The sequence below is a fragment of the Ahaetulla prasina genome, chromosome 14, assembly GCF_028640845.1.
Source record: "Ahaetulla prasina isolate Xishuangbanna chromosome 14, ASM2864084v1, whole genome shotgun sequence".
NCBI lineage: Eukaryota > Metazoa > Chordata > Lepidosauria > Squamata > Colubridae > Ahaetulla > Ahaetulla prasina.
Window position 1 is genome coordinate 14,116,910 of NC_080552.1, and position 13,796 is coordinate 14,130,705.

Below are 13,796 nucleotides of genomic sequence, written 5' to 3' on the forward strand. Positions count from 1 at the left end.
TGTGTAAGTCAACTCTTAATGTTGTGCCATGATACAGTGGGTCACCAGGAACTAAATCCCAATTGAGTTAATTGTCAAATAGATTTACAGAGAAGAAAGCAGAGAAAAGCTACATTTAAAAAAAGCAAAAAACCCAACATTACTGCTGTAGGGTAAAAGCAATGCCAAAATCTAATTTTGCCTGGGCGATGTTCACTATTAAAATGCTCTCCCCTATTTGAAAATTTCAAACGCATGTAGAAATAAAGAGCAATCAGAAATTTCTGAAGTTCATAGGGGAAAACAGGTTCTAAACAACCAAAGAATGGATGTTTCTGAATTTTTAAAATATAGATAACCTTGGCAATGGATCCTTCAAGTCACATGATTCAATTTTCAGTTTACAATCATTTTGTTTTGTCCTTTGAAAGTTGGCAAAATAGAATAAAAAGCCTTGGAAAAATGTGATTGACATTGTCTTCCTTTATAAGTTAAACGAAAAATCCACATCAAGGGAAATTTTCATATCTGTGTTAACAAATAATAGACGGACTATGCACTGATGTGCTATTGAAAAGCCATTTTGATTTTGCTGCTTACTTTATCTCCAGAAACAAGACGTGTCCCATTAGTACTCCAATTCAGGACTGAAATATCAGCATTATGATTGGAGGGCACAGCATGATGCTCCTTGTCCTGTTTATTCACTACTATCACATCTCCCATCTCGCAACCCACGGCCACAATCAGTTTGGAGGGGTGCCAACTGAGATACGTGACCCGAAAGTTTTTTTCCAAGTGTGCATCACCCACATACTCTCCCTGAAGAATAAAAAAAGGAAAGACAGAACAGTATTATTTTTTATATAGAGACAAGACACTTCCAATTTTACGTGGGAGAAAACCCGAATAACCAAAGACCTACATACAAACACCCGCGAAAACCTCAGAAAAAAAAAATATATATACACCTCCCTCCCTCCCCCTTATAGAATAGAACAGAACAGAACAGAACAGAACAGAATAGAATAGAACAGGGAGTGGGATGGGAATGGAGATTTTGCAATATCCTTCCCCCAGGAGTGGGGTGGGAATGGAGATTTTGCAATATCCTTCCCCCAGGAGTGAGGAGGGAATAGGGATTTTGCAGTATCCTTCCCCCAGGATTGGGGTGGGAATGGGGATTTTCCAATATCCTTCTCCCGGAGTGGGGTGGGAATGGAGATTTTGCAGTATCCTTCCCCTGCCACGCCCACCAAGCCCCGCCCAAGCCATGCCCACCAAGCCACGCCCGCAGAACCGGTAATAAAAAAAATAGGATTTCACCACTGGTTTTAAGTCAAGGACTAACTGTATAGGCCATAATTTGCCCTGAAGTAAACATCAATCAATGTTCGGGGTTCTAGGAAGGAAAATGGAAAGGGTTACATTTGTAGAGCTGTCGCATCCTGACGCAACGCCCTGCAGCCCTTGGCATCAACATGCGCATCATGCTCTTCCTGCCTGGCAGACGGCAGACAGTAGTTGCTGTGCTGTCAATCACGAATAGGCTACTAAAACCTCGAACTGCTCCGCCACAATAAAAAAAAACCAACCTTGTGCTTGATAATTATGTTTCATCTAAGCCGCTCCCAACTTTTAGAAGCAGTCAAGGAAATGGCTTTGTTCACCTGAAGAGCATTTTCCTATTTCCCATACTCATCTAGGGCTCAATTCAACCAGGGGTGGGATTCAAGTAATTTAACAACCGGTTCTCTGCCCTAATGATTTCTTCCAACAACCAGTTCACCACACTGCTCAGAAAGTTAACAACCGGTTCTCCCGAAGTGGTGCGAACTGGTTGAATCCCACCACTGAATTCAACCCTTTGGAATATATTTTATTATTATTATTATTTGAATTTATATCCCACCCTTCTCCAAAGACTCAGGGCGGCTTACATTGTGTTAAGCAATAGTCTCATCCATTTGTATATTATATACAAAGTCAACTTTTATTGCCCCCAACAATCTGGGTCCTCATTTTACCTACCTTATAAAGGATGGAAGGCTGAGTCAACCTTGGGCCTGGTGGGACATGAACTTGCAGTAATTGCAAGCAGCTGTGTTAATAACAGACTGCATTAGTCTGTTGAGCCACCAGAGGCCCTCATATAGATGGTCAAATCATTCAAGTTCCTTCCAACTCACCAGCAGAAAGGTAGCTGGCTAATAAATACAATAGGACTTGGAAGCGCATGAGAAATTTGGCGTTTCTCCTTCAGTCTCTAGGATAGCCTGGCGCTTAAGCTACATCTCCTGAAGGACCAGAGGCTACCATATCTATAAGTCGACTCTTTTTGTTTTCCCCCGTTTTTTTTTTATTCTTTACTAACATATCAATGCGTAAACAGTGTGGCACCTGGATGTCATACATTCTAATACAAATAAAACGAAGAGAACAGAATAACAGAGTTGGAAGGGACCTTGGAGGTCTTCTAGTCCAACCTCCTACCCAGTCAGGAAATCCTACACCACTTCAGAAAAATGGTTATCCAACATCTTCTTAAAAATTTCCAGTGTTGGAGCATTCACAACTTCTGCAGCAAGTTGAAATATAATTAGAATCTAATTAATTACATAGAATTAGAATGGAATAGGAATAGGAATAAGAATAGAACAGAACAGAACAGAACAGAACAGAACAGAACAGAAGAACAGAGTTGGTTAGGGACCTTGGAGGTCTTCTAGTCCGATCCCCTGCTTAGGCAGGAAACCCTACACCACTTCAGACAAATGGTTATCCAACCTCCTCTTAAAAACTTCCAGTATTGGAGCATTTACAACTTCAGAAGGCAAGTTGTTATATCTATATATAGATATAGATATGGTGCTCATCTCCGTTTCAAAGCTGAAGAGCCAGCGCTGTCCGAAGACGTCTCCATGGTCATGTGGCCACTATGATTAAATGCCAAAGGCGCACGGAACGCTGTTACCTTCCCACCAAAGGTGGTCCCTATTTTTCTACTTGCATTTTTTACGTGGTTTTGAAGTGCTAGGTTAGCATAAGCTGGGAGCTCACCCCGATACGTGGCGCTAGGGATTCAAACCGCTGAACTGTTGACCTTATCCTTCAATACATCTCAGACTCTCCAAATAAATTTTATATATGAATTTTATATATTTTGCAGGTAATGCAGATTCCTGGCATTTGATTAGCCCAAGACAACCACTGCTTTAGAACACTTGCCTGTTCTTGAAAATACCCACACTGCCGCCAGAGTTGGCATTAATGGATGCAACCGCTAAAAGTGGCTGAAGACGGTGCCACGTTATGTGGGTGTGGGGTCCACAGGACTCAAGAGCTTCTATTCGATGATCAATGTATACCGCCATGGTCAGATGCCTATGAGACAAAATATTTATTGTATAACCAGCTGAAGAGTAAGAGCCAAATATGAGACCGAAAAGCAAATTATATGTTTACTGAAGAAATAAAAAAAAAGAACTGTTCTTTGCACATGGAAGGAATTAATCCCACCTGTTATTTATCTCTTAATTTAATAACTTGTATTTGTTTTCTTTCCCTGTCCTCCCACCAGGAGCAGAAGGAAAAATGCAGAGGGCAAATTCTTGCTTTCCACCATCTACATGTAGGTTAAGGGTGCTCTAATTTGCTCCAACTGAAATGTGGGAGAAATTAAGACTCCAAGCAAGCAAATTGGACAAATCATGATCCATCATAAGAGCTCTGTTCATTTTTGTCCAGAGTCCTCTGGAGTGAGTGGCCATATCAAATCAAATCCATTAAATTAAATTAAATGTTGCAGATATTTGCATTTGAAAGGCAAGGAGGAGGTGGTGGAGATGAGGACCCAGATTATTGGGGGCAAGATGTAAACACTGTAAACTGTTTTGAGTGAGGGCTGTAAAGCACTGTGAAGTGATATATAAGTCTAAGTGCTATTGCTATATCATTAAAAACAACTAAAATCTCTTATCAGTCAACTCCGCAGTCTAGGTCTAATATTTATAGACCCCCTCACATCCTGGACATATATTGTTTCAACTCCTACCCTCAAAACGACGCTACAGAGCACTGCACACCAGAACAACTAGACACAAGGACAGTTTTTTCCAGAACGCCATCACTCTGCTAAACAAATAATTCCCTCAACACTGTCAAATAATTCACTAAGTCTGCATTATGATTACCAGTCTCATCGTTCCTATCACCCATCTCCTCCCACTTATGACTGTATGACTGTAACTTTGTTGCTTGTATCCTTATGATTTATATTAATATTGATTGTTTCCTGATTGTTTATTTATACCCTATGACTATCATTAAGTATTGTACCTTATGATTCTTGATGAAGGTATCATTTCTTTTATGTACACTGAGAGGGTATGCATCAAGACAAATTCCTTGTGTGTCCAATCACACTTGGCCAATAAAGAATTCTATTCTATTCTATTCTATTCTATCCTATCTAACTTCTAATCATGTCACCTACCTAAAAAAAAGAGAAATCATTTATCCACAGTCTCTTGCCTGCTTCAATACTTTAATTGCTATGCTTTTTTTTGACTTGCCTCCCCAATTCCTCTCTTGGATCTTTATCTCTGACTGCATCTACTTCTTGGCTCTTCAATCTAGGTATTTTTCCCTAGGTATGTGTAAGTCAACTCTTAATGTTGTGCCATGATACAGTGGGTCACCAGGAACTAAATCCCAATTGAGTTAATTGTCAAATAGATTTACAGAGAAGAAAGCAGAGAAAAGCTACATTTAAAAAAAAACTAAACAACAACAACATTACTGCTGTAGGGTAAAAGCAATGCCAAAATCTAATTTTGCCTGGGCGACGTTCACTATTAAAATGCTCTCCCCTATTTGAAAATTTCAAACGCATGTAGAAATAAAGAGCAATCAGAAATTTCTGAAGTTCATAGGGGAAAACAGGTTCTAAACAACCAAAGAATGGATGTTTCTGAATTTTTAAAATATAGATAACCTTGGCAATGGATCCTTCAAGTCACATGATTCAATTTTCAGTTTACAATCATTTTGTTTTGTCCTTTGAAAGTTGGCAAAATAGAATAAAAAGCCTTGGAAAAATGTGATTGACATTGTCTCCCTTTATAAGTTAAACGAAAAATCCACATCAAGGGAAATTTTCATATCTGTGTTAACAAATAATAGACGGACTATGCACTGATGTGCTATTGAAAAGCCATTTTGATTTTGCTGCTTACTTTATCTCCAGAAACAAGACGTGTCCCATTAGTACTCCAATTCAGGACTGAAATATCAGCATTATGATTGGAGGGCACAGCATGATGCTCCTTGTCCTGTTTATTCACTACTATCACATCTCCCATCTCGCAACCCACGGCCACAATCAGTTTGGAGGGGTGCCAACTGAGATACGTGACCCGAAAGTTTTTTTCCAAGTGTGCATCACCCACATACTCTCCCTGAAGGATAAAAAAAGGAAAGACAGAACAGTATTATTTTTTATATAGAGACAAGACACTTCCAATTTTACGTGGGAGAAAACCCGAATAACCAAAGACCTACATACAAACACCCGCGAAAACCTCAGAAAACAAATATATATATATACACCTCCCTCCCTCCCCCCCTCTCCATATATAGAATAGAACAGAACAGAACAGAACAGAACAGAATAGAATAGAACAGGGAATGGGATGGGAATGGGAATGGAAATGGAAATGGGAATGGGAATGGGAATAGGAATAAGAATTAGAATGGAATAGGAATAGGAATAGAACAGAACAGAACAGAACAGAACAGAAGAACAGAGTTGGTAGGGACCTTGGAGGTCTTCTAGTCCGATCCCCTGCTTAGGCAGGAAACCCTACACCACTTCAGACAAATGGTTATCCAACCTCCTCTTAAAAACTTCCAGTGTTGGAGCATTTACAACTTCAGAAGGCAAGTTGTTATATCTATATATAGATATAGATATGGTGCTCATCTCCGTTTCAAAGCTGAAGAGCCAGCGCTGTCCGAAGACGTCTCCATGGTCATGTGGCCACTATGATTAAATGCCAAAGGCGCACGGAACGCTGTTACCTTCCCACCAAAGGTGGTCCCTATTTTTCTACTTGCATTTTTTACGTGGTTTTGAAGTGCTAGGTTAGCATAAGCTGGGAGCTCACCCCGATACGTGGCGCTAGGGATTCAAACCGCTGAACTGTTGACCTTATCCTTCAATACATCTCAGACTCTCCAAATAAATTTTATATATGAATTTTATATATTTTGCAGTTAATGCAGATTCCTGGCATTTGATTAGCCCAAGACAACCACTCGTTTTAGAACACTTGCCTGTTCTTGAAAAATATCCACACTGCCGCCAGAGTTGGCATTAATGGATGCAACCGCTAAAAGTGGCTGAAGACGGTGCCACGTTATGTGGGTGTGGGGTCCACAGGACTCAAGAGCTTCTATTCGATGATCAATGTATACCGCCATGGTCAGATGCCTATGAGACAAAATATTTATTGTATAACCAGCTGAACAGTAAGAGCCAAATATGAGACCGAAAAGCAAATTATATGTTTACTGAAGAAATAAAAAAAAAGAACTGTTCTTTGCACATGGAAGGAATTAATCCCACCTGTTATTTATCTCTTAATTTAATAACTTGTATTTGTTTTCTTTCCCTGTCCTCCCACCAGGAGCAGAAGGAAAAATGCAGAGGGCAAATTCTTGCTTTCCACCATCTACATGTAGGTTAAGGGTGCTCTAATTTGCTCCAACTGAAATGTGGGAGAAATTAAGACTCCAAGCAAGCAAATTGGACAAATCATGATCCATCATAAGAGCTCTGTTCATTTTTGTCCAGAGTCCTCTGGAGTGAGTGGCCATATCAAATCAAATCCATTAAATTAAATTAAATGTTGCAGATATTTGCATTTGAAAGGCAAGGAGGAGGTGGTGGAGATGAGGACCCAGATTGTTGGGGGCAAGATGTAAACACTGTAAACTGTTTTGAGTGAGGGCTGTAAAGCACTGTGAAGTGGTATATAAGTCTAAGTCTATTGCTATATCATTAAAAACAACTAATCTCTTATCAGTCAACTCCGCAGTCTAGGTCTAATATTTATAGACCCCCTCACATCCTGGACATAAACTGTTTCAACTCCTACCTTCAAAACGACGCTACAGAGCACTGCACACCAGAACAACTAGACACAAGGACAGTTTTTTCCAGAACGCCATCACTCTGCTAAACAAATAATTCCCTCAACACTGTCAAATTATTCACTAAGTCTGCATTATGATTACCCGTCTCATCGTTCCTATCACCCATCTCCTCCCACTTATGACTGTATGACTGTAACTTTGTTGCTTGTATCCTTATGATTTATATTAATATTGATTGTTTCCTGATTGTTTATTTATACCCTATGACTATCATTAAGTGTTGTACCTTATGATTCTTGATGAAGGTATCATTTCTTTTATGTACACTGAGAGAGTACGCATCAAGACAAATTCCTTGTGTGTCCAATCACACTTGGCCAATAAAGAATTCTATTCTATTCTATTCTATTCTATTCTATTCTATTCTATTCTATTCTATTCTATTCTATTCTATTCTATTCTATTCTATTCTATTCTATCCTATCCTATCCTATTCCTATTCCTATTCCTATTCCTAATTCTGGTCTGGTCTAGTCTGGTCTAGTCTAGTCTACAGCTCTGAGATTTCCTGGTGGTGTCTTGTCCAAACACTAACTAAATCTGATTCCACTTTGCATTTCTTCCAAATCAACGGCAGATAAAAAATAACACACAAGCACACCTAACAATTTTTATTTACTTGTTTTATTATGTTTTTATGCTGCCCGTCTCTCTTATAGGGTAGATAACACAAGCAATATCCCCCAATCACTAGGAAATACATCAACCGCAAACACTGCCCAGGTCCTCCTGCCCCATATCTGTCACAACCTGGAGAGCTTGAAGTTGTCGGGTGGACTTCAACTCCCAGAATTCCCCAGCAAGCCTTGCAAGGCTGAGGAATCCTGGGAGTTAAAGTCCAGCCATCCACAAGTGGCCAAGATTGAGAAATCACAGCTTTTTAAAAACCTTAGGAAGGGCCAGGAGAGATTATAAAGATCGAGGAAGGGGGGATTAATTAAGGGTTCTCCCTTGCTGACCCCCACCCTCCAAGATCCCATCCCATTGGAGGATCTCCTGTATAGCAGTTAAGCCCAGCTCGACTCCTAGAGATTTCATGGACGCGGCCGTCTTTGCTTTCTTCTGGGATGTTTCCCCGATCCGGCAGCTCAGGGATCTCCTGGTGGCCTCCTATCCATGCTTTCACTAAACGCAGGCGGGCACATATAGAAAGCCCCCTCGGAGCGCGACCTGGGCCGAAGCTGGGCTTTCTTTTTGGTTCCCCCACCCTCGGCTCGGAAAAGGCCTCGGAAGCAGCAAAGGCGAGTCCTCCCGTCATCCCGGACTCGGCCGCCTTACCTAGTCTCGGTCCGATCCGGTCCGGATCCGATCGAGGCCTGCTGGCCCGCTCGGCCGCTGGAAAGGAGAGGCTTCGCGTTGCCCTTGGCAACGGCGAGCGGCCCCCCCCGCCACGGAAATCCCCGAAGGGGAAGCGAAGAGAGCCGAGGGGGGGCGGAAATTGCCGAGCCCTTTCGCGCATCGCTTCTTCGGCAAGGCGGTTGAAGAGGCGCTCTTGGGGTTTGCAAAACTTGATTCTCTCTCCCTCTTTTTCTCCCCGCCCTCTCCTTCTCTCTCCCTTTCTTTCTCCTCTCCCTCTCCCTCTGTCCCTCTCTCTTCCCCCCCCTCTCGTTTTGGACTTTCTGCCCAAACAAGTAATTAAAAAAAACAACAACAGGCACATACACATCCCGGGTTTTGTTGCCAAACAAGTCAAGACGATTCGGTCTCTTGGCTTGTTTTGAGAACAAATCGTGATAGGTGGTTCTTTTTTTTTTTCTGTGCTGAAATGCCCCACTACCCCTGCCTTTGCAGTGGCAGTATTTGATTTACAAATAGAGAATAGAATAGAATAGAATAGAATTTTATTGGCCAAGTGTGACTGGACACACAAGGAATTTGTCTTGGTGCAGATGCTCTCAGTGTACATAAAAGAAAAGATACCTTCATCAAGGTACAACATTTACAACACAATTGATGGTCAATATATCAATATAAATCATAAGGACTGCCAGCAACAAGTTATAGTCATACAGTCATAAGTGGAAAGAGATTGGTGATGGGAACTATGAAACGATTAATAGTAGTGCAGATTCAGTAAATAGTCTGACAGTGTTGAGGGAATTATTTGTTTAGCAGAGTGATGGCCTTCGGGAAAAAACTGTTCTTGTGTCTAGTTGTTCTGGTGTGCAGAGTTGGAAGGGACCTTGTAGGCAGCGGTGGGTTTCAAAAATTTTTTTTACTATCGATTCTGTGGGTGTGGCATGGATTGGTGGGCGTGGCAGAGAAAAGATACTGTAAAATCTCCATTCCCTCCCCACTCCGGGGGAAGGATACTGCAAAATCCCCATTCCCTCCCGATCAGCTGGACTTGGGAGGGAGAGAATAGATGGGGATGGGGCCAGTCAGAATTTTTACTACCGATTCTCCGAACTACTCAAAATTTCCTCTACCGGTTCTCCAGAACTGGTCAGAACCTGCTGAAACCCACCTCTGCTTATAGGTCATCTAGTCCAAGCCCAGCCCAAGCAGCAGGAGACCCTACACCCTTTCTGAGAGAGAGCAGTCCAGTCTCTTCTTGAAAGCATCCAGGGATGAAATAAATAAATAAATATATGTGGTCTCGAAGATGTGATTTTTATAATAGCAATTCACGGAATAAAGTTTGCTTTCATTGCGAACAGATACGCGATCACATCGCTGGGGCACACTTTCGCGGGAAAAAAAAACCTTTTAAAAAAAATCCTTCCGCCTCTTTCGGCATTGGTCCCCTGCCTTGCCCATCCGACAGGAACCAGCCAATTAACGATCCCCAAACAGCGATCTAAATCCCCACCCCCTTCTGAATCCCCGCCCATCCCTTCCACGGAGCTTGTGTAGCTCTTATCTCCACCACTTCCGGCACGACTTGGCTGCCCTCCAATCTCTCTCTCTCTCTCGCACACATACATTCCGCATCTCCTCGCGCGCTGGGCCGTCCCGTGTCATCTGTCGCGCGCGGCGCTCCGATTGGCCAAACCTTCGCTTCCGCGACCTCCCCCCCCTTCCTTTCGATGCCGACCAATGAAAACGTTTGTTTGGGGGTGGCGGGTGGTGGAAAACCACACCTCTTTCCTGCTCCACCCCCAACCCGCACCCTTTCCCTTCTGCCTGTCTTTTCCTTTCTTTCTTTCTCCCCGCCCCTTTGGAGGCGTGGCTTGTCGAGATCCCCGGGCTCGCGCACCGGCCTCTCCCTCCCTCCCTCCCATCTGTGTGCGCGGCGCGTGGCTGCAACGAGGAAGCGGAAGCAAACCGGGGAGCTCGCGGGCAAGCAAGCAGCGGGCGGCGTTTTGCAAAGGCGCCCGCCTTGCCGAGGAGTTGCACAGGGGCGGCTTGGCCGGGATCGGTTGCCCTGCCGGTGCCGGAGGATTCCCATGCATCAGGTAAGACCAAGGCCCGGTGGCTTTGCATACCCGGTAAGGGGTGGGTGGGTGGGTGAATGGGGCGGGGGTCTCTCCTCGCCCGTCCAGCCCGGTCTTGTCAAACAGCGTTTGCAATTGCAAACCCCCATCAAGGGCGTGCAATGCATTAAATCGGCTCCTGGGATTGACTTTTTCACCCTTGCAAGGTTGGATAATCCCGCCGGCGGGGCGCAGAGAAGAGTTTGATAGGGATTTCCTTCTCCCCCGCCCCCCGGGCTGGGGGCTTCCTAGGAGAGGAAGGGTTAGAGAATTGAATATAATTTTTTCATTGGCCAAGGGTGACTGGGACACACAAGGGATTTGTCTCGGTGTGCATAAAAAGAAAAAAAAAGAGATACCTTCATCAAGGCGAGGCAGCTTGCACGGGTGGTCAGTTTTGCACGGGTGGTCAGCTTGCACCGAGGAAAGCGAAGGAGGAAGAGGGGCGTTTGGATTAAACAAAAAAAAAGGGGGGGAGGAAAGTGTCATCAGAGGGGAGGGAATAAGAGCCGTGGCGGGAGTAAATATTGACCGACGTAGTAAGGTGGCAGAGCAGAGGTGTTGGTGAGGGGAGGAGGGAATGAGTGGGGAGGATGCGGGCAGGGATGGAAATCTGGCAGCCGCGGGAAAAGTGGAAGGGAAAGGATCAGATAAAATTAAATTTTTTAAAAAATATTATTGTTATTGTGCAGTTGGGCGTGTTCAAACGGGCCGGTTGCCTCCTGTCTGCTGACAATGCCACTTCTACAAAATCTGGGGTGGTTCTCTCTGCCTTTGCTTCACCATTCATTCCCCTAAGATACCTTCACAGCAATATTAAATCGTTAATTAAATTAATGATGATTCTTTAAGAATCTGATCTTTGCTTATGACCCATGGATTTGTTTCTCTGCTTCTGTGAAAACCGGGGTAGCCAGTTCTGCGGATCTGTTGATTTATCATGCTGGATGGGGGGGTGTTGTTTTTTGGTGCTGCGGCCATTTTTGAAACTCTTTCAAGGCTTAAAACGAACTGAGCCTATCCCCAAAATGAATTTTTTTTAAAATGGGCACCAAGAATGTGATCTTTTTAAAGGACGTTTTGCCTTCTAATGCTTTTGGGCATTTTTAGTTCCAATGAAGTTATGGAGCTTCCATCTTGGTATCCAGTTTTGAAAATGGGCATTAAAAAAAAATAGAATATTCTGTATTCAAGTGCTCCCAAGTGAAGCTTATGAAAGGAATGTATAGGCACTGTTTTCTTGAAAGGTTATATTCTTTGGAGGTGCTGAATCTTTTGGCTAAAAGCAACTTTCTACTACTGTTCTTGTTATGCTGATGGGTGTTGAGTTGTAATTTCTAATGGAAAATATCCTTATGTGTGTTTGGTGGTAAATAAGGACCACTTAAATTCTCAATATACCCTGAAGAGTGCTTAATTTTTCAAGGTATATTTCCAAACCTCTGATTTTTCTATGAACTGTGAGATAGAAGTTGAAAGATATTTTGCTCTGAATCTTTTCCAGTGTTGTCTTCTGGATGTATTTAAAAAAAAAGAGGAAGGGGTGGTTAATTTATGTGGCTAATATCAGTTTGCAGGCTTGGTGCCTAGAAGGTTAGAGTTGGTTTGTTTGTTTGTTTTAAAAAAAACCAATAACCCAAGGATATAATTGTCTAAAAAAAAAAAAAAGAATGCATTTCCCCTTCCATGAAAACCCGGCAAGCAAATGCCACCCACCCACCAATTTGAAAAAAAATGGCACAAGGGAGCCTGGGCATCTAAACGCTGGGCAGCCATTTATTCCCAATAGAGAAAGGAAGGGGAAAGCGTTATATATCTACCTCCTCTGCAGTTTTTTTAAATCTAAAACTCCCCTAACCCACCCTAAGCTGCCTAGCCTCCCCCCCACTCCCATTAAAATCGAAAGGTATAAAAATCGAAATAAATAAATAAAAATAAATAAATAAATAAATTAAACCCCCCTCCCCCAACCAATAAAAGCTTCCCAATGCAAGAAGCGAGTTAAGTTCACTAAAGGGGATGAGTTGAGTGAGTGGGAGGCAGGCAGACAGACGCAGTGATGGGGGGGAAGGCTGGCCCTCCTAGACGGGTGTGCCTCCTGCACCCCAGACCCACCCTCCCCACTCCCACCTCTTTTGTTCGCCTCCCTTGCAAAAAAAAAAAAAGAGGGGGGGGCCAGCGTGGCTTTTTCCCCATTTTTTTGGATGGGGAAAAAAAAAAAGAGGGGCTTTCCTTTTTTTTTTCCCCCCTTTTGAAAAGCGGCCAAAAGAAGGAAGAAAAAAAAAGAGTTGGGAATCTTGGTACTTCTCTCCCCCCCTCCCCACGGCCGGGAGAAAAAGGAGGGAGACACTCGCACACAAACACACACTCACACACACCCAGAGGCACAAGGCAGGCGCGCACACCCTCGCTGGCAAAACGAGAGGAGGAGGAGGAGGAAAACTGCTGCTGGGTTGCTGCTGCAGCAGCGGCGGCGAGGATCATGAATGCCCCCCCTTCGGGAGCTCGCCTCGCCTCGGCTCCATGGTGAGGAGAAGGAAGAGCCCCCCCGGCCCGGCAGACCCGCACCATGGGTAGGCGGGGGTGGGGGTGGGGGTCGCGTGGTGGGGGGGACGGACGGACCCCCACCTACCCACCCACTCGCGCGCTCCGGCCTCTCCTCCTCCTCCTCCTGCCCAGCAGCCACTTTCCCCCGACTTGGGCCGCTTCCCGGGGATCGCCCGCCCGCTTGCCCGCCCGCCCGCGCCGGGGGTCTCCGTCCAGGATACGGGACCCTCCCCCCCTCCTCCTCCTCCCCCACGTAGGTGTGTGTGGGGGGGTCGTCCTCCCCCTTTCGAAGCCGGGCCTCCCCCTTCCCTCCCTCCTCGGTTCGGCGCGCTCGGGTCCGGGACGAGCTGATGGGAATCGAGTCGCAAACAACGGCGGCCATGTTGAGCCCGAATGTCTGCGGCGAAAACTTCTCCCCGCGGGGAGGGGGGAAAAAAAAGCGGGGAGGGGAGGAGGGGGACGGCCTGGTGGGGCTCGTGGGGGTGGGGAGACCCCCCCGAGGGGAGGGGAGTTGGGGGGGGAGAGCCTTGGCTGGCAGGCAGCACTATTGGGGGGGGGTTTGTTTTGGGGCCCGCCAGCCTCACCCTCTTCTTTTTCTTCCTCATCCTCCTCTTATTTTGTTGTTGTTTTTTTCCC

General features: G+C 44.5%; 2 protein-coding genes across 5 annotated transcripts in view; one reads left to right on the forward strand and one right to left on the reverse strand.

Annotated features, from left to right (window-relative positions):
• IFT140 (intraflagellar transport 140) overlaps positions 1–8,691 on the reverse strand; it is a 108,284-nt gene extending 99,593 nt beyond the window's left edge. Inside the window, exons 1-3 of the mRNA XM_058157922.1 lie at positions 8,476–8,691; positions 6,316–6,472; positions 5,217–5,438 (exon numbers count right to left, since the gene is read on the reverse strand). Coding sequence (XP_058013905.1) covers positions 5,217–5,438; positions 6,316–6,462 — 369 coding nt within the window. The 5' untranslated portion in view covers positions 6,463–6,472; positions 8,476–8,691. The remainder of the gene's footprint in view (positions 1–5,216; positions 5,439–6,315; positions 6,473–8,475) is intronic.
• A 1,745-nt stretch (positions 8,692–10,436) lies between these two features.
• CRAMP1 (cramped chromatin regulator homolog 1) overlaps positions 10,437–13,796 on the forward strand; it is a 55,217-nt gene continuing 51,857 nt past the window's right edge. For 2 of the 4 annotated variants that reach the window (XR_009152134.1, XM_058157918.1), the window contains exon 1: positions 13,056–13,186. Coding sequence is in view for 2 of the 4 variants with exons in the window: in XM_058157918.1 (XP_058013901.1) it covers positions 13,137–13,186 (50 nt within the window). In the remaining 2 variants the exon portion in view is untranslated. Of the gene's footprint in view, positions 10,596–13,041; positions 13,187–13,796 lie in introns of those variants that run through there. The other 2 variants (XM_058157920.1, XM_058157919.1) reach the window with 2 other exon arrangements.